Raw genomic sequence first — 18,316 nt, 5'->3', positions numbered from 1 at the left:
TGATGCATATTGTCAGAAAAAAAAACAGTGCCAGGTTAATTAAAATAATGAAATCATCACCTAGAATACTGTGAAAATAGTGTAGTGTACTCATAATGATTCTGTGAAGAGTGGAACAAACCAATGATGACATCCAGGTCATAATTAAGAACAGTATGTTGGGTTTGCATGCCAAGGTTTCTGTCCAAATGATGTTCATTGGGTTTTTTATCAATTGTAACCTTTTTCTCCTTACTTTGTTCCCTAAACAAAGTTTCATACTCCCTACCATCATTGTTTCTCAAGTTCTATACTTTACTAAAACCTGTAGCCTTGCATTTAAATTCGTGTTACAGAAAAGAGTGAGAGGGCGCCCAGGTTCCATACGAAGGCTGTCTCATTAATAAGCACATACTGTTTTATGCCCTGTCAGCAGGAGCTAATGCAAATCCTTAACAGATTTCAGTAGACAAATTTCTGGCTCAGACTGTCACAGTGGTTTTATGAAGAATAGGTGCAGGAAATCTGGTTGCTTGTGTTTGTGGAACTTCTCAACTGTTTTCTTGACCTAACAAAAGTATATTTTGACTTTTCTGTAGTAAGCCTTAGCAAAGGTTTAAAAGCCCTAATCCTGATCAGGGTAAAAAAAGTCATGAATCTTGATTCCTTTAGCTTCTAGAACAGAAAATAAAATCTTGAAATTATGTTTTTTAGTAACCTCCAGGATTAAAAAAAAAAAGAAAATTTACAGTGAAAATCTGAAAATTAAGATTGTGTGAATGTCACAGAATTAAATTTTCCTTTATATAATATATTATTGTTAGTCTTATGGATTTTTAAATTGCTCTTCTATTTCTTAGTTGAATGCTTTAAAGGCAAAATGCTCAAGAATTATCTGTACTGTCAGGATGGTGCCATGGTATTTCTGTGTCCCAAATGTCAGTGATGTTAGGTTTTCATATGCAGAGTCTCTTCACTTGGAAGTCTCAAATGTTCCACCATTGAAGTTCTCCCTTGAAATACTTTCAGCTTTGCAATGGGATGTGTGGTCAAGGTTGATCCTTCCGAGTAGAACGGTATCAGTGAATCTTTTCAGTCTTTTCTGCCACAAAAATTATATATACAATTTTCTTTTTTTTTTTCTCAATTCTTAAATAGACACTTTTTTTTCTATCACACTTCATGGCTTGGTGTGTTTTAAAGGGAAGATACCTTTAATCTTCTTGGCCCTTTTTTCATTGGAAGTAAATGTGCGTGAAATCGCATTGGCAGAGATGTTTTAAAATAATTCTTTGTTTCCCAGATATTTTACAATAAGATTTTCAAGATCTGTGCATAGGTTGAATTAAGCAATTGAGTCTTCAGTCCTAACAGCTATGTCTGTGCTCATTGTGCTTTTTTATATCTCCCTAGTTAACTTCTGGTACTTATTTTTGCATAGTTGCCTTTTACTCAGCTACTTTAGGCTGAGCCAAGAGTAATTGTTTATGCCAACTGAAGTTCAGACTCTTGTCAATGATAATGGAAAATAGAATCTTTAGACTGAGAAGAAAGCTAGCTGTGAATTAGAATGCTACAGAAAGGAGAGAAGAATTAAATCCTTGTCAGTTTGGCTTGAAGGTGGATAATCACTCTAAAGATGATGGGAATCATCTGTTGCCTGCACTTGTGAAGAAGGTCGTGAATGGACTGTTTTTAAAATGTGCATGGCCTCAGTTGATACAGTCTAGAAAGAACTTCTGATTTAATAGAAAAATATTTTTTATTTCAAGCAACAACTTTTTTCATTGCTGTTGTCTTTTTTGCCATTGATCTTTCTTGCTGTTTGTTGGGCATGTGCTTGTTTGTTTCTGGTATCTTGCTGATTATATTTTCTCCCTCTCCTCTTTACAGTGGTAATAGTTTTCAAGTCTTAGGGCTGAAGTGTGGGGTTTTTTCCCAGGATTTTTCTTGACAGTTTCTTATCAAAGGTTTTAGAAAAAAAAAATCTCAGTCTTCTATTTATCAAAAGTTTGCTATTTCTGATATCCCTAAAGTTAAACTATTTTCCTCCCCCAGCACTTGATAGTTCCTCTACTACAAGCAGTGCCTCTCCTGTTCTGAACAATTATGATGCTCTGGAAGGAGGTGGCTATCCAGGTAAGCAGTTTGTTTTGAATTATTTATTCCAGTACATAAATGTCAGTTTTTATTGTTTCTGGTCTTTTTTATTGTTAATTAACAAGTAGATGAAGGGCAGTGCCTATGAAAGGAACAGGGGAAATCATCAGAGGAAACATACATTTTAAAATAATTTCTCACAGTTTTAACACTGAAGTTCATAATAACCATTTAATAAAACTTCCCTGAATCATAAGTCATACTTTCTATTTTAGTATTGAGGGTAGTGCTGAAAATCTGCTAAGTGTGAAAGCAGCATCTTTTTTCTAGATTATACTGTATGCCTGATTGTGTTGTTGACATTAGGAGCTGATAATAGTTGCTTACACATCACAGAAGTTTTGGGAGACCAACAATATCAGCTTGCAGAGATGCTTGGATTAGGTTATTGTCTTTTACTTTTCTTCATTTAAAGAAAATGTGTGCTGTTTTTCTTACTCTTAGCTCTAAAAATATCAGGACTGTCAGGTTGGTTCTAAATGAACCTACTGGCTGACTACCTTGGTCTTGAAATCTGTAGAGCTGCCATATTGAGAACAAAAGGAAAAGATGCTATTCAAAGTATTATAGCTACTATTTAAAATGATTGGATTAATTTGGATGGATTGGAATAATAATTGGATTAATTTGGAGGGCCTACCCCCTCCTGGCTCCTTTGCCTTGTTCTGGCCCCTGGGAGTGTCACAGTAGTTTGCCATAGTTTGATGGGTTCCTGATTAAAGTGAGATCTCTCTCGGTTAGAAAGCTGGTATTGTTATCCACATAGAGTCTAGCAGGACTACAAATTCTGTACCCTCTGGCCTAATAACTAACCATTTTGGTTCTGCTGAAACCATATCCTAAAAATAACTTGTTCCTTTTTTTTAAAGATAAACAGTCAACATTAGGTTTCTTAAATCTGTTGCAGTTTTTTTACTGTTTTATTGGGGTTTTTTCCCTCGTGGAGTGTTCATGACGAACAGTTTCTTGGCAGTTGGTTTCTTGAGTGCTTTGTTCCTTTGCTTGCACTTTTCCCAGTTCACCAAGCTTAAATTCTTCTGAAACTTAGCTCATATCTGTAGACATTTCGAAAGAGTACTTTGATCTCTTTATAGCTGTTATGTCCACTGTGGATTACTTTCAGTTTGACCTTGAAAAATAGCAGAACTAAGCTGTGCTGCAGGCATATACAAGAGAAACTTGCATCAGGTTAAAACTTCAAAAGAGACCATGCTTTATTTCTCCTCTACAATTTATGAATACTGTCCAAACATAAGGCTGAGGCAGTGGAGCCATTCTCTAACTGTAGGCACAGCTTTTCATGAAGTAATCATAGAATGATTCTAGTCATGCTATGACAGTTTTCAGAAGTGGAGGGGAGACTAAGCATGAATGGTCTCATTTGTGGTTTATATCAAATGTATATATTGGAATAAAATGTGGTTCTATTTTTATTCAATTCAAATGATTGTTTTTTTACTTTTTGTAAAGTAACATTTTGTTTGTAGTGACACAAGTCCCTGGTCATCTTCCATACACACTGTCTTTGTGAAAATTCTTGAAGTAATCTTTCTTTTAAATTCCTTTTTTCAGTGCAGAAAAAGAACTTGATGGGTATTGAAAAAACTTACGAATAGCAATGTTGTTTTGACACATTTAGGAGTTTACATTTAAATTAAGAAGGAGATAATAACTATATTCAATACCTGTGGCATTTCTTTTGTCTTTCCAGAGACACGTTCTGTGACTGGCAGCCCAGTTCCCTCTCCATCAGTCCTACAAGCATCAAAAGCTTCTAAGCCCTTTGGTTATGGATATCCAGCACTGCAGCCAGGCTACCAAAATGCAACACCACCTACTCCTGTGCAGCCCAGTAATCCAGGACACCATTCTGGTTTTCAGCACTATACACAGGCTTGTATTTTTAATTCAAAAATTAGTTCATGAAGTAAATTCCTGGGAAGAACCTTTTCTGTGTGATGTATTTCCCCTCTATTTTCATCTTTTTATAATTTTATAATTTCTGAGAGAATAAACATTAGCTATAATATTGATGTCATAGCTCTGGTTCTGAATTTACTGGAAGGCTTTTGAAGGAAAGTTTTAAGTGTGCCTCCAAGTAGTTAAGCTTAACAAGTTTGCTTCACCAGTTATTAGCAAACTCCACACTGTTAAAGTTTGATGTTTGAAAGAGCTGAAGATTATTGATAGGAAACAATGAAGAAGCATAAGGAAGTACTTGATCAGCATATATCAGGGCATTGCTATAGGCTGTGATCTCAAGCATTAAATGACCTTATGAGCAATGCATGGCATAGGGTCCAGATAAAAGAGCTCTGTAGAGCTTTTGCTGGCTGTGTGTACTGGAGCAGGCTGCCTGCATCTGCTCTGTTTTCCTCATAAAGATAGCTCCAAACACCCAAGAAATTGTATACAATCACCTGATTCCTGTTGTACACATGAATCCCCTTAGAACAGTGGCAGAAGAAGAGCCAGGTACTGAGGCAAGACACAAATGCTGAAGAAGTGCAGAGGAATGTATGTGTGAAGGGGTCTAGAAAAAGAAACATACTGATACACAAATCCTGCTCTCTGAAGTAAGGGCCAGCTGGCAAAGACAGTGAAACTGCTGTGGTAGGTGATCAAAATTCCTTACTGCATGTAACATCCAGTAAGGCTCTCACTGTCACAGGCATAATGTAAAATGTGACTTGGAAGAAGTGTTTCATTTAATTTTTTTTTTTTTAATTGAAAGGATTGGCTTCATCTTTACTGTAACGTGAGATGAAGTTAGGCTCTTTCAGTAGCACACACTAAAGGAACAGCAGTTGCTTCAAGTGAATTCAGGTTGCACATATAAGGAGAAAATGCTTCAGGATGGGAGTGGGGAAGCATTAGAACAGATTGTGCTGTGAAATTGTCAATCCTTAGATATTTTGAAAACTGAGCTGGCTCTATATGAGCAACCTAAGTTTTAAAACTAAGGCTAAGTTTTAAGTTAGCCTTGCTTGAGCAAGGGATTAGACTTCCAGACCTCAAAGGTGCCTTCCAACCTAACCTTTTCTCCTCTTCTATGGTGTTTTGTTTTAATCTAAAAATAAATATTTAAAGTCAGTGTCTGTAACTTGGATAAGTTGATTGTAACAAAAGTTAAATTGCAGAGCAGAGTGGGAGAGAAATTGTGTCAGACTTTTTAGTAACTTGTTTACTTATGCCTGAAGAGATGGAAGGATTATGTGTGATTTCCAGTGTTGATTTGTGTAATGAACTTGAATTTTGTCCTATGATACACATTTGGAAGGTGTGTCACATTTGTTGCAGCATTTTAAAATTTCTACAGTACAACACTCCTTTTGTTTGTTTGGGTTTGATACTAATTGCTGCTGTATCTTTTTTAAATACGTGTCTGGAAGGGAGGGCACTAAGGAAGATTGAAGGTTGTTATTTAAACACGGTTGTATGTTTACCTGTTTGTCATGCTCTTAATTTTACAGCAATATCCAGGTGTGAACCAGCTGTCCTCTTCCTTAGGAGGATTAAGTCTACAGCATTCTCAGCAGCCAGAAAGCTTGAGACCAGTAAACCTTACACACGATAGAAATATTTTACCGGTGTCTTCAGTTCCAGCACCCGTGCCTAACTTGAATTCTGATCTTAGGAAATTAAACTGCAGTCCAGAGTAAGTTTACTGTGTCTCGGACAGTGTCTTATATTTTTTAGTGGGCAATAATTATTTAAAATGTCAAAAAGTGTCTCAGCTGACTCCTATCTTTGAATCTTAAAGATGAACTAATAAAACCCCTTTTAACTGAAAATAAGTTTAACCTCTGAATCTTTACGCAAATATTGGAACTGTCCTACCATCAGAATATATTATATGCAGTGAGTAGCTAGTTACAGTAGCTAGTTTATTAGTATTTTAATAATTTTCCTATATCTCCACCTTTTTATCCATTTAAAAAAAGGTATTTTAATAAACACCTTAATATTACACAATATGTTTCATAGAATACTTTGTAATATTGGACAGGATTTTTTCCACAAAAGCATTATGATTATGCCTGAATACACTTAATAATTTGTGGGTATATTTTACTATGATAATTCTGCAATCAGGTATCATTTACTTCTAATTAACATTAAGTAGTATTATCAACTATCCCAAGTGCAGCTAAGTACAATAGAAAGTGCTTTTCTCCAAATATTTTATTTGTAATTCCAAAATAAGTATTCTTCATTGCCTTAAAGTGACTCAGCAGCCTTATTCCTGTGACAGTGCATGGTTCCACCAGAAAACAGAAATCAGAAAACTGAAGGCCTGGAAATGATTCCTACATGTGGAACACTTTTGACAGCACTATTTGTGCATTGGGCTTTTTTAGTGTCCCTTCATGTTACACAGAACAAAAGCTTTTGACTCTCCCAGTACTTGGGATCCTTTTCTACTGTTTTCTTATATAAATATGACATTCTGAGTACTAGGTAAATACTCTCTTGGTTCACTGGAAAAATCTTTATAATGAACAGAAGAATACATAGTTTTGATTGACCGTTGTACCTAAAACAATTCTGTCTCTTAGTTGGTTTTGGTATACTTGCATTGCTGAACTACTAAACTGTAGAGCAGGGGTGTATTTTTTGTTTGTTTCCTTACAAAGCCTTTTAAAAATATTTCTGCATTTTTTAAATTAAATCATCTTTGTTAAACATAGGATTTCTTAAATTTCTAAGTTCTTTAAAATCAGGTGTTAACACAATGTTTTCAACATCTCCTAAAATTTCATTTTTAACATTATGTTCTTATTTTCTTTCAGCTCATTTCGATGTACATTGACAAATATTCCACAGACACAGGCTTTGTTAAACAAAGCTAAGCTTCCTTTGGGTTTGTTGCTGCATCCCTTCAGGGATCTGACGGTAAAGTATTTTACTTTTTTTTTATGTGTGTGTTTGTTTTATATATGCATTTGTACTTTACAGTACTTTAAGAAGTACTTTAAGAAGTATTTTAACAGAAGTACAAAAAATTGTCTGTAACTTAGAGAGGAGGAGAGCAAAAAAAAGCCTTGAAATTGCTACTTCATTGGAATGCATAAGGGAGAAGCCCTTCAAGTTTATTTTTTTGTTGTTGGAAGTCTTTGCTTGCCTGCGGGTCTCTGAAGAATTGCCAGTCTGTGTGTTGGGCTCACAACGGTCAGATACATCTTGAAAAGGTGTTCACAGAGCTCTGCTGAGGAGAACGCTTGGTTTGAAGGTGTGACTGGCCTGATACTTGCTTTCAATAGAACATAAACACAATATAAGATTGAAGCTATATTCATAAGCTTCATTCATTCATTCATGTCAAGCAACTCCTCTCAATGTAATTTATTAGCATTTATGTAAAAATGTGAATAACTATCTAGTACAACTTATTTTTATTAGTTGTGTGTTCTTCGTGTAAGATTTGCTGTCCATCATATTTCTTGTAGAGCCACTCTAAAGTTGTCCTTTCATAATTCCTTTTGCCACAGTAGCTGTAATTTAAAGTAGTTTCATTTGAGATCTTACTACATCTTTGATTTTGAGGCTATATTAAGACAATAAATAAGTGTTAATTTTTTTTTGTTTTAGGAGGAGATTGTTTTTAATAGACATCATAATTACTCTATGAAATTGAACTAAAGAGCTAAAAAGAAAGATGATAGAAAATGAAGTCTCACAAAGCTTTTATGAACTGTAGTGCACAGAGATGATTTCCATAAAGTATACTGCATACCTTTGTGACAGCTTTTCATTGTTTCCTTTCTAGCAATTGCCAGTAATAACATCAAGCACGATAGTGAGATGCAGATCCTGCAGGACTTACATCAACCCTTTTGTTTCTTTCATCGATCAGAGGCGGTGGAAATGCAACCTGTGCTATAGAGTTAATGATGGTAAGTGACTGGAGCAGGAGATGCTTGCATTTATAGAATCTCTTTAAAGTATTTGCATTTTCTCAGTCCATGGAATATTTTAGATTAAAACATAAACTACAGTGACAATGTCCTTATGATCCAGAGATTTTGAAAAGCATCTTAAGGCAGATGTGTTGTGCTTTTTCTTGAAGCAAAAGATTGTTTTGCAGTCTTTGTGGACATGAAGAAAATGTATTCATAATATGCTGATTCCTTGTCTAATGAAATCAGCTAATCCCACTGACTGCTGTTGCAATATGCAGATGGAAACATGATGACGGCTACAATCCAGGCCAGAGGTTATGAGAAGCAGTACAGATTGCTGCTTTGTTGTGAAATGCTCTCCTTGCATTGCTGTTTTATAGCTGGGGATCTGTTGTTGTTTAAAATATATAAATTTTCTTTCCAATTACTGAACTTTGATGTTAAAGATATGCTTGAGATATTTGAAATGTTCCTTTTTTATGTATTCTTAATGTAAATTTTTTGCTATTGCAATAATTGAAGTGTGCCCACATTACTTTGCATTTAGCTGCAATGGTTTTTATTTTCTGATAAAAATATAATCTGTGTTTGGGGGGGGGGAATTTTTTTTAATAGTTCCTGAAGAATTTATGTATAATCCTCTGACACGGTCTTATGGAGAGCCTCACAAACGGCCAGAGGTGCAAAATTCTACAGTGGAATTCATTGCTTCTTCAGACTACATGGTAAGAAAAAGTTTTCATAGTAACTTCAACAGCAACTGCATATTAATATAATAGTCCTTGAAATTAATGTTTCATATTGATCCAGTGGTGTGTATTAATTTACAATTAATACACATCACTGGAAGCTTTTCTTAATACCAAGGAATAGTTAAATTCATATTTGAGTTTTGGCTGATGTAAACAGTCAGAAGTTTTTGAGTTAAAACTAATTGAATATGTGTTGTCATTCAGTGTAGTTTAATGTAGCACAGCCAGATTTCATTCCGATGCAGTGTGATTTGTGCCTTTCTCCCTCATTTTGAGGATATTTTGAAAGACCAGATAATGATGGTCTTTCAAATAATGAGCAATTATAATTGAGCATTATTGATAATGATGATAATAATGAGCAAATTAATTCAACTTCAAGTTTCTAGTTAGTAATTGTGAAGAAATGGTTCTTATTAGGAGTCATCTTACAAGTGCTGGGATGGTGGTCTTGTCTGCCTGGGAAAAGGCCTACTTCATAATGACATTTTTAGCAGCAGCAAAAATGAATTATTCTCTTGTCTTTGAATTGAAACATTGTGGCAGACGTTTTACAGTGAATAAACAGCTTGGTACATAGCTGGGGGAAGGGTGTGGGTAGAATGCTTTAACCCTGTTTCATGGATCACATTGCCCATGTACTGAAAGAACAATGGAATTTAAAAGATAGAAGTTGGTATCTTTCATCATGTTTGAATTGACTGTTGGCAGGAGGGACTAAAATATCTTTTTTTCCCCCTGAAGTGTAACATTTTATGTTTATAACAAATGACAGTTATTAACCACTGGGGACTGTGGTTAAGTCTGTCTGCATATTGCTTAGTAAATTACCTTTATTGCATAATGTATACCTTGCATTTTTCGAAGTATTCCCTTTTTCTTCTTCCCTTTCTAATGACTAATCACTTTTAATATTTCTTTGAATATGATTTTTGAGTGTTTTTTAATTTTTTTTTTACTTTGTAGCTTCGTCCTCCTCAGCCTGCGGTATATTTATTTGTTTTAGATGTGTCTCATAATGCAGTGGAGGCTGGATATTTGACAATACTCTGCCAGTCATTGCTGGAAAACCTAGACAAGTAAGAGTATAAATAACCTTATCAAATCAGCTAACATTTTTGTTATGAAAAATTGTAACTGAAAATTTTGAAGGAAATTTTAAAGTGTCTAAATATTCTGTCCCTAAAGGGCAGAAGTTCCATTGCCTGGAATTCCTTCCCTGCATGTGTATCTGCATATAATTTAATTACTTATCAGCAAGGAATATTTAGCCGTAATTTCTAACAACATGTTGATTGTACAAAGATTTTTAAATTTCATTCTTTCCCCTTGCCAAGACCAACAAAAATAATAAATTACAACAGTTAAATGATCTGGTTTTTGTGCTGAGAGGTCTGAGGTGCTGCAAACTAGAACATTGTAACTATGGAAGTAAGACTGCCTGGGTGAACTGTGTTGTAAGTTTGGTTTTTTTAGATCACAGTTAACCTGTGCCAGTTTCTGTGTTTTTATTTTTGCACTGGGACAGCATGTATGGGATTGTTCCTGGTGCATTTTGAGTGAGGGTTAATGAGTGCTTCACTGTGCTCATGCCTTTTGACAACTAATCCTGTGGAGGCCTTGCCTTGAAAATTCCTTTCTACCTTTTTCTTGGTGAACTTGGTTTTCTCATGAAGAAGCCGACATATACACTAAAAATCTTTGCTTCCGTTTTTTGGTTCAGTCTTTATTTGCTCAGTTTTTTATGGCTATTTTATCAACAGAATCTCAGAAACATGCTTAATTATTTTAGGAAAATTCATAAAATCCCATGCTAAGTCCACAGGAGAATCAGTGCATCCACCTCATTTATATACCCAGATGGTAACAACAATAATTGCCTCTATTGCTCTTGGTCACTGTCATGGTTTTCAGCACTTCATGATGTTTTTTATATTTTACTTGAGAAATCCCCTGTAGTCTTTAATTTTGTATTATGTCATACACTGAAATATGGTCCACATAAGAAATAAATATGTTGCATTGTACAGACATTGGGTTTTGGTTTAGAGCTGTAAGTACTCTAAACTACTACTAATGTACATTAGTAAATGGGGGTTCTGGATCAGGAAAGGGCAGAATGCACTGTTTTCTATTAAAGAACTGAGAAGGCTGCCTTCTTTCATATGTCAGTCTAATGTTTAAATGAACTTAGTAAGCTCTCTTGTGGAACAAAGCATCAATATATTAGTGAATGCTTATTTGTAACACTTGGTCTTGTAAACTGCATCATTACCCCACCTTTTCAGAAAATGGTGAGGAAGTATTGATTGTGTTTGTGTTTTAGATCTCCCTTCTTATGTTCTCCCTTCACTTCTTTACACATGAACTGAGTTTCTTCTAACATCAGCAGGAGCCCTGAGCGTCTGTATGTCTTGAGAGAGAGATTTAGGGCTTAATAGTTGTTTTTTTTTTTATGCTTCAGGCTGCCTGGAGATTCAAGAACAAGAATAGGGTTCATAACGTTTGACAGCACTGTTCAGTTTTACAACTTGCAAGAAGGTTTATCACAGCCTCAGATGCTGATTGTCTCAGATATTGATGGTAAGTAAAAAGAAAATGGAAGCTGAATTTCTGAGAACCTATTATTTTTTTCTTTTCCCCAGAACAAAGATTGGAATCTCTTAAGTATTTGGTATTAGGTCAATGTTATTGAATGAGAATATTTTTTGAAAAATAGTCTTGCACCAACTACAGAGTAGGTGATGTTTGAAGTGTGAAATTCAATAGTTAACTTTGCTTTGAATCAGACAAGCTTTGTATGGACTGTATTATTCTAAGACACTTTCATCTGCATATAATTTACTTATCTGCAAGTAATATTTAGCTGTAGCACACACATTAGAAAAGTAGACTTTTCATGGTGTTTGTAGCAGTGGGCAATGAAATGTTTTGTTCTATTTTAGTGTTATTTTTTCTTTAATAAATTTTTTTTCTATTCTCTCTACAGATATTTTCTTACCTACACCAGATAGTTTACTTGTAAATCTCCATGAAAGCAAAGAGGTATGATTGCTCAAAATACATCATTAAATTTAAGGTGTTAAATATTCAAAACAGATGTTCCTGTTAAACTTTGAATTCAAACTTAATCTTCATAATATGTAGTTCCAATGGTAATTTTTCATTATGGAAATGTTTAATTGATACATCATAGCTTTTAAAATTGCAACTTTGTTTTCCTTAGTGTGTTAAAATAGAACTGAAATAGTTGGTACCGATTCTGCCACTTCAGTTGTGGCAGTACAGCTTTTTGGAAACAACAGAAAATCTCAAGCTTGCAGAATCTCATCAAACACCTTTCAATCTGTTCTGCAGCTGATAAAAGATCTATTGAATGCGTTACCAAACATGTTCACCAATACAAGAGAAACACACAGTGCACTGGGCCCTGCTCTTCAGGCTGCATTTAAGCTGATGTCTCCAACGGGTGGTCGGATCTCTGTGTTTCAAACTCAGTTACCATCTTTGGGAGCGGGGCTTTTGCATTCCAGAGAGGATCCCAATCAAAGGTCAAGCACAAAGGTAAAAAACTTCCCTTACTATTCATTTCAAAAGACTAAGGACTGGCCATGTCTTTCTGACTTGCATAGTTCTGCAGATCAATTGCTTCGTCTTCATTTATAGCAATTAACTAAATTTTAATGATGTCGATATTTATGCATTTAAGATCCCTACTTTATACATGGATGTGTGGTATTACTTGTTTTGAAGTGCATGAGCTATCGTTGGCCTTTGGTCCTTAATTTTCCTTGGCAAGCAAAAGAAGCTGCAAATATTTGTGACTCAGTTACTCAGATGCTGCTGAAGAGTATTTCTTTTGGTCCATGAAGTCTAAGAGGCATGACTGTTGTCATAACTCCTCTCTGTATGATTTATTTACTAAAGGTGGTCCAGCATCTTGGTCCAGCAACAGACTTTTATAAGAAGTTGGCGCTGGACTGCTCCGGCCAGCAGACTGCTGTGGATTTATTTCTCTTAAGTTCACAATATTCTGATCTAGCTTCTCTTGGTAAGGAGTACATGATTCACTCTTTCTGCACTGTTGTCTCTCTTTAGAAGCACAGGCTACCTCAGGAATTCTAAAGTCATGTAAATATTTTAGCACTTCTATAATTGCAGCTCATGTTGCAAAGGAATTGACCTTGAAGTTGATGGAAGTAAAGAACAGAAATATTACATTGGTAGTATCAGGCATTTTATTCTAAGGTTTCAAAGTTTTAAATGAGAAGTATTCTCCTGCTCAAGAACAGGAAACAGAAACGTGGCAAGGAATAAATGAAGTTTAATTATGGGGGTAGAACAGAGTTTTCATCCTTTGATAAATTATCCAAGATTTGTCTCTGTACAAACACTTAATTTTACCTCTACACCATTAGATATTTCTGCAAGCATTTCAGTCTTAGCTGCGAAATGTAGGATGCTTATTGAGCTTGGTGTATAATTAGGTCATTATGTGTTGGGGTGACTCATTTCTCTCTTCACTTGCCTGGGTCTCAGACAGTTCTCATTGTCTTTCTGATGTGGGTGATACTGAGAAGATGAAGGTAGATGTTACTTGTGGAAGTCTGGACACAATTTTTATGTCCTGATTTCATGTTATAGTTTTACTTTTTACTTGTCTCTTTCCTTCCTTCACAGCTTGCATGTCCAAGTATTCTGCTGGATGCATCTATTACTATCCATCTTTCCATCATAGCCATAATCCTGCTCAGGCTGAAAAGTTGCAAAAAGACCTGAAAAGATACCTTACAAGAAAGATTGGATTTGAAGCAGTTATGCGCATAAGATGTACAAAAGGTGTGTCTTAAATACTGATTCCTATGGAACTGTTGGTGTAAATGTGTTAGCAATCATTTTGAATGTGCTAAGTCTTTAGCAACATTAAATTCAATGTTATTTTTCTTTCTTTGAAGAGTAAAAGAGTTACCTTCTTTATGTTAAGTTAGCTTTTGGTGTTTGATTTTTTTTGTTTTTTAGTTGATAGTACCATCTCTCTATAAGTGGCTATGTGTAGTGTAAGGGTATCATTCACTTTGGAGTGTTCAGAATTGAACATGAGCTCTACAGGATCATGCTGAAATGTCTAAAGATTCATGTAATTGGTTATACATGATAGAATTTTTACTCTTTTCTTCAGCCTTAGCTTGAGGGCTGGGGTTTTAGTTATTGGTGAGAGTTTTCCATGCTGTTTTAACCTCACTGTGAATATTTAATCTGATTCTAGGTCTTTCAATACACACTTTCCATGGGAATTTTTTTGTACGATCTACTGATTTACTGTCCCTTGCCAATGTCAATCCTGATGCTGGATTTGCAGTACAAATGTCTATAGAGGAAAGTCTGACTGACACATCTTTGGTTTGTTTTCAAACAGCTCTTTTGTATACTTCCAGTAAAGGTAAATAAATTGAAATCAATTGGTCACTGGGGGTTTTGTTTCTTTTTATGGTGTAATGCTTGTAAAGTTAGTTCCACAGCCTTTTGTTGTGTTCTATACACTAAAAGAATCTTGTCAGAGCTAGTAAGCCTACTTGGCAGTTAATCACATAATGGAAATCCTTATAAACACTGTTTTAAAGTGGAAATTTCATCTGCATTTGTACATAGTGCTGATTCAGCAAGACTTTTTTACTTAAAAGTCTGACCATTGTTACGAGCAGTAACATGTTTGGCAGGCACTTTGTCCAAACACACAGACTTGTGATGGACTGGATCAAGCTGCAATTACTACACTGGGTGAGCATAAAGAATAGCAGCTAATTTCTATGGTAGAAGATGCCACAAAATTTTGGGATGGATGTCAGTGTACTTCATTTGTAGGATCAAAGACACTCTTACTGTGGATGTCGCTAGTTTGTGTTATCAATTTGTGCTGCTTTAGAGTAGAATTTTAACAGGTTGAGACAGGGAGACAGGGATACAGTATTGTATTGCAGCAATTTCTTGACTGGTATGTTTTCTAGAATGGGTACATCTTAAATGGGAGGAGATGCTCTAATGACTGAATTTGTTTACTTCTACCAGGAGAGAATGCAAAATGATTTCCACTGATTTCTCTTAGGTGAGCGTCGAATTCGAGTGCACACACTTTGCTTGCCCGTAGTGAGTTCCCTGTCTGATGTGTATGCAGGAGCAGATGTACAAGCAGTTGTGTGCCTCTTAGCAAACATGGGTGAGTACAGGCCAGGAAGATTCACATGTTTTTTGGCATGTTCCTAATTTTGCCAGCCGTTTAAATGAAGTAGTGAATGAAGCCTGGATATTATTAAAAAAGGTTGGAGTGCAACATGCTGTGTGTGCAAAAGATGACAAAACCAAATTCATACTGAAATTGTGAACTGAAATACTCCTTGTTCTGAATATTAGTTGACTTTAGTCTTTTAAAAAGAGCCTTCTTACTTTGTTCTCTGGAGGTTAGTAAAGGACAAAGAATCATAGCACACTTGGATCAAAACTCTCATTTTTGAATCATCATTATCATTGTTGTTCACTCAAACTTAGGCATTCTAGGATTACTTAAGAAGCAGGGATTCAGTTTAGTGAGTTGCTGGAGACTAAAAGAGAATTTCTGACAGCAGTGTAACTGAGGTATTGGTTTTCTATCCTTCTGTTGCAGGGCTGAGGATTCTTACTTATCCCTTAATTGTGGGTCATAAGTCATAGACTGATCTCTCCTGTTAAATGCGTATGACACTATAGAGCATTTTAACATGTTCTATATTGTATATTAATATTGATATCAGTTAGGAGAAGTAAATTGTAATTCTGTGTCTTCTGGGATTGGAACTAGATGATCTTTAAGGTCCCTTCTAACCCAAACCATTCTGTGATCTCCTCTTAAATGCACATTCAGTCCAGCAGGTGGCTTCCTCCCACCAAAGGATTTGCAGCCCTTGCTCAGCAGAGAAAAATGAAGCAGCATTTATAGTAATCACTATTATGTCACTGATGTAATGGAAGAAATTTCTTATGTGAAGGTGAAAAAAAAATCAAAATTAATTGCTGCAGGTCTTACCTTGGAGGTTGGGCAACAGCATTTCAACAATAGCTAAGTTGTTTGTATAAGGTTTAAATTTATATTTAGACTTAACTATGTATGATTGCTTTAAAATTTCCTTTTAATTCTCCAAAAGTACAAACCAGGGAGCCAAAATTAGCTACACAATATCTTTGAGCATTATGAAAGTAAGTTTCTGTATGGACAGTCATCTAATTTACTCCTAAAAAAAAATTAGGACTGCAGATGTGTTTTGGGGAATTTTTTAGTCTAAAAACATAACCCAGAAGCACAGCTCAAATTGTCAAAGTTCAAGGGAATGAGTGAGGCCATGTCTGGTAACTTCTTCCCTCCTTCTACCCCCCAGCTGTGGATCGCTCAGTTTCATCCAGCCTTGCAGATGCAAGAGATGCCTTAGTCAATGCTGTGGTGGACTCCTTGGCAGCATACATGGCAACTGCCTCAAATCTGCAGCAGTCCATGCTGATAGCACCAAATTCCCTCAAGCTCTTCCCACTCTATATTTTAGCTCTTCTCAAACAGGTATGTATGATCTAGTGAATTAGTGTTTGATGTTTAGTTCATTGTTCCATTTGAGGAATTCTTTAGTCCTGGATCAAGCAATGTCTGCACTTGTCTAAAATTATGGAAATTGGATTACCATCTTTATGCCAACTAAACTTTATTGTAGAGGATTACCATAGTAGCCTATTTTAAATTGTTAATATCTGAACCTTTTATTAGTTTACTTGATTTTGAATTTCTTATGTTCTGTCTTATATTGCTTTACAGTTAAAATAAATAAATAGTTTACAATCAGCATTTCTCAGATTTTGGCAGCTCATTAGTGTAGATCATAAAGGTTGTTGGAAACTGCTTATTAGTACTTCTTCATTTTTATTTTATGAAGTCAGAAACAAGAATTTTCCAATACATATTTTTTGTCCTTTAAATTTCCAAGAAGAAAAATGAGTTTCGATGGAAATACAGTAAAACTTATTATAGAAACTCAAGCGATGTAGTTGAAAGTTCACATAGAAGTAGTTACTACTTTTTTATTATTATTTTTTAATGATATCTTTGTTTGGATTACTGAACATCGTACTTAAAAAGAGACAGCTTCCTGCAGGGTTTTGTTGAATAAATCTCACTGCTTAAAGATTTTCATGTCTGACAGTTCTTGGTTCTCTTATGATGAATAAACCTTTATATAAGTCTTGCAAGAGATCTTAGCATAATAATTTATTTTCTTTGGCTTAGTGATTACTTCAGTCTCTAATATACTGATTATGATTTTTTATACTTGCCTGACAAATGCAGTTAATGGTGGGGGAAAACTCAGACTATTTATTATTGAGATCTGTGTAAAAGACAGAAATAAGAGTGGCTGGGAAAAGTTGTTTAGGTTTGGATTTTTTATTATCATCTTTATTAGCAATAACAAAAAATGGGATATAGAGAAACCGAAATCAAAATGCTTGTGGCAGTCAAGAAGGAGTGATGTCCTTAGCTTTGTTGTAGAATTGAATATGAACTTTGATTATAAGAATGTTCTCCATTGAGTTAGCATATCATGTTTAATTCATTGTGTGGCTTCTCACAGCAATTGTGTTACCAGTTGCTTCTAAAGGAGATCTAAAAAATTCAGTAGGAGATAGTTAAAAAATAAATTTTATCCCATGAGTCTGGTTTCTCCTATAAAACATGAAAGTATGTTTCCATTCCAAAACTTTTCCTTAACATTGAATTCTTACTACTATAACATCAGAGTCCGCACGTATGTACCTTGCCTGAACTCTGCTTACCTCGTATCTTTCCTGTGCTAGCTTGCACTTGTGAGTTTCACAGGCCAGTGTCCCTTGTCAAGAATAAAAATCAGAAATGCTGGTCCAGTTGCATGCAAATTTTAGACTAAGGGAGGGAGAAATTTATTCCCCTTCATCAATAAGGAGGGGCTAGATTATGTTTTAAAAATCTTGCTCAAACTCTATGATTAAGATTATACCAATAAGATACATTTCTTTACAAAAGCTCTGCCACCTTTGCTTGACACTTTGAAAAGTCTGAACTGCACTCCTACATGTGACATAAAATACAGGATTTGTTTGAGTAGTAATGTTCTCTTGCAGAAAGCCTTCAGAACAGGCACAAGTACCCGCTTGGATGATCGTGTCTATGCAATGTGCCAGATGAAGAGCCAGCCTCTTGTTCATTTGATGAAGATGATTCATCCCAACTTGTACAGAATAGACAAGTTGACTGATGAGGTAATGTATGAAGCCTGGTAATAGCATTTCCTACTTTTAATGACCCATTAAATTTGGTACTGTGCTGCAGTAATTTTATGTTATTGTAATACAAATGGAGCATTTCCTCTAAGTTATAAAAAAATCAAGAGAAACATTATTTTCAAGTTTTGAGTTGCATGTACAGTAGTGTGGTATGAGCCAAACTGTGGTTTTACTTCATCTTGTTTCAATGAC

General features: G+C 35.2%; 1 protein-coding gene across 2 annotated transcripts in view; it reads left to right on the top strand.

The window, feature by feature from the left end:
- Nucleotides 1-18,316, top strand: part of SEC24B (SEC24 homolog B, COPII coat complex component) — a 48,779-nt gene that overhangs the window by 19,895 nt on the left and 10,568 nt on the right. For both annotated transcript variants that reach the window (XM_066548129.1, XM_066548130.1), the window contains 16 exons: nt 2,038-2,118; nt 3,851-4,032; nt 5,613-5,797; nt 6,933-7,035; nt 7,910-8,036; nt 8,658-8,767; nt 9,761-9,873; nt 11,259-11,377; nt 11,784-11,839; nt 12,152-12,358; nt 12,722-12,845; nt 13,475-13,633; nt 14,061-14,234; nt 14,898-15,008; nt 16,201-16,376; nt 17,963-18,100. In XM_066548129.1, coding sequence (XP_066404226.1) covers nt 2,038-2,118; nt 3,851-4,032; nt 5,613-5,797; nt 6,933-7,035; nt 7,910-8,036; nt 8,658-8,767; nt 9,761-9,873; nt 11,259-11,377; nt 11,784-11,839; nt 12,152-12,358; nt 12,722-12,845; nt 13,475-13,633; nt 14,061-14,234; nt 14,898-15,008; nt 16,201-16,376; nt 17,963-18,100 — 2,165 coding nt within the window. The remainder of the gene's footprint in view (nt 1-2,037; nt 2,119-3,850; nt 4,033-5,612; nt 5,798-6,932; nt 7,036-7,909; nt 8,037-8,657; nt 8,768-9,760; nt 9,874-11,258; nt 11,378-11,783; nt 11,840-12,151; nt 12,359-12,721; nt 12,846-13,474; nt 13,634-14,060; nt 14,235-14,897; nt 15,009-16,200; nt 16,377-17,962; nt 18,101-18,316) is intronic.

Source organism: Molothrus aeneus, chromosome 4 (genome assembly GCF_037042795.1).
Source record: "Molothrus aeneus isolate 106 chromosome 4, BPBGC_Maene_1.0, whole genome shotgun sequence".
Lineage (NCBI taxonomy): Eukaryota > Metazoa > Chordata > Aves > Passeriformes > Icteridae > Molothrus > Molothrus aeneus.
The sequence above is the reverse complement of the archived record's forward strand: the minus strand, read 5'-3'. Positions and strand labels throughout refer to the sequence as shown.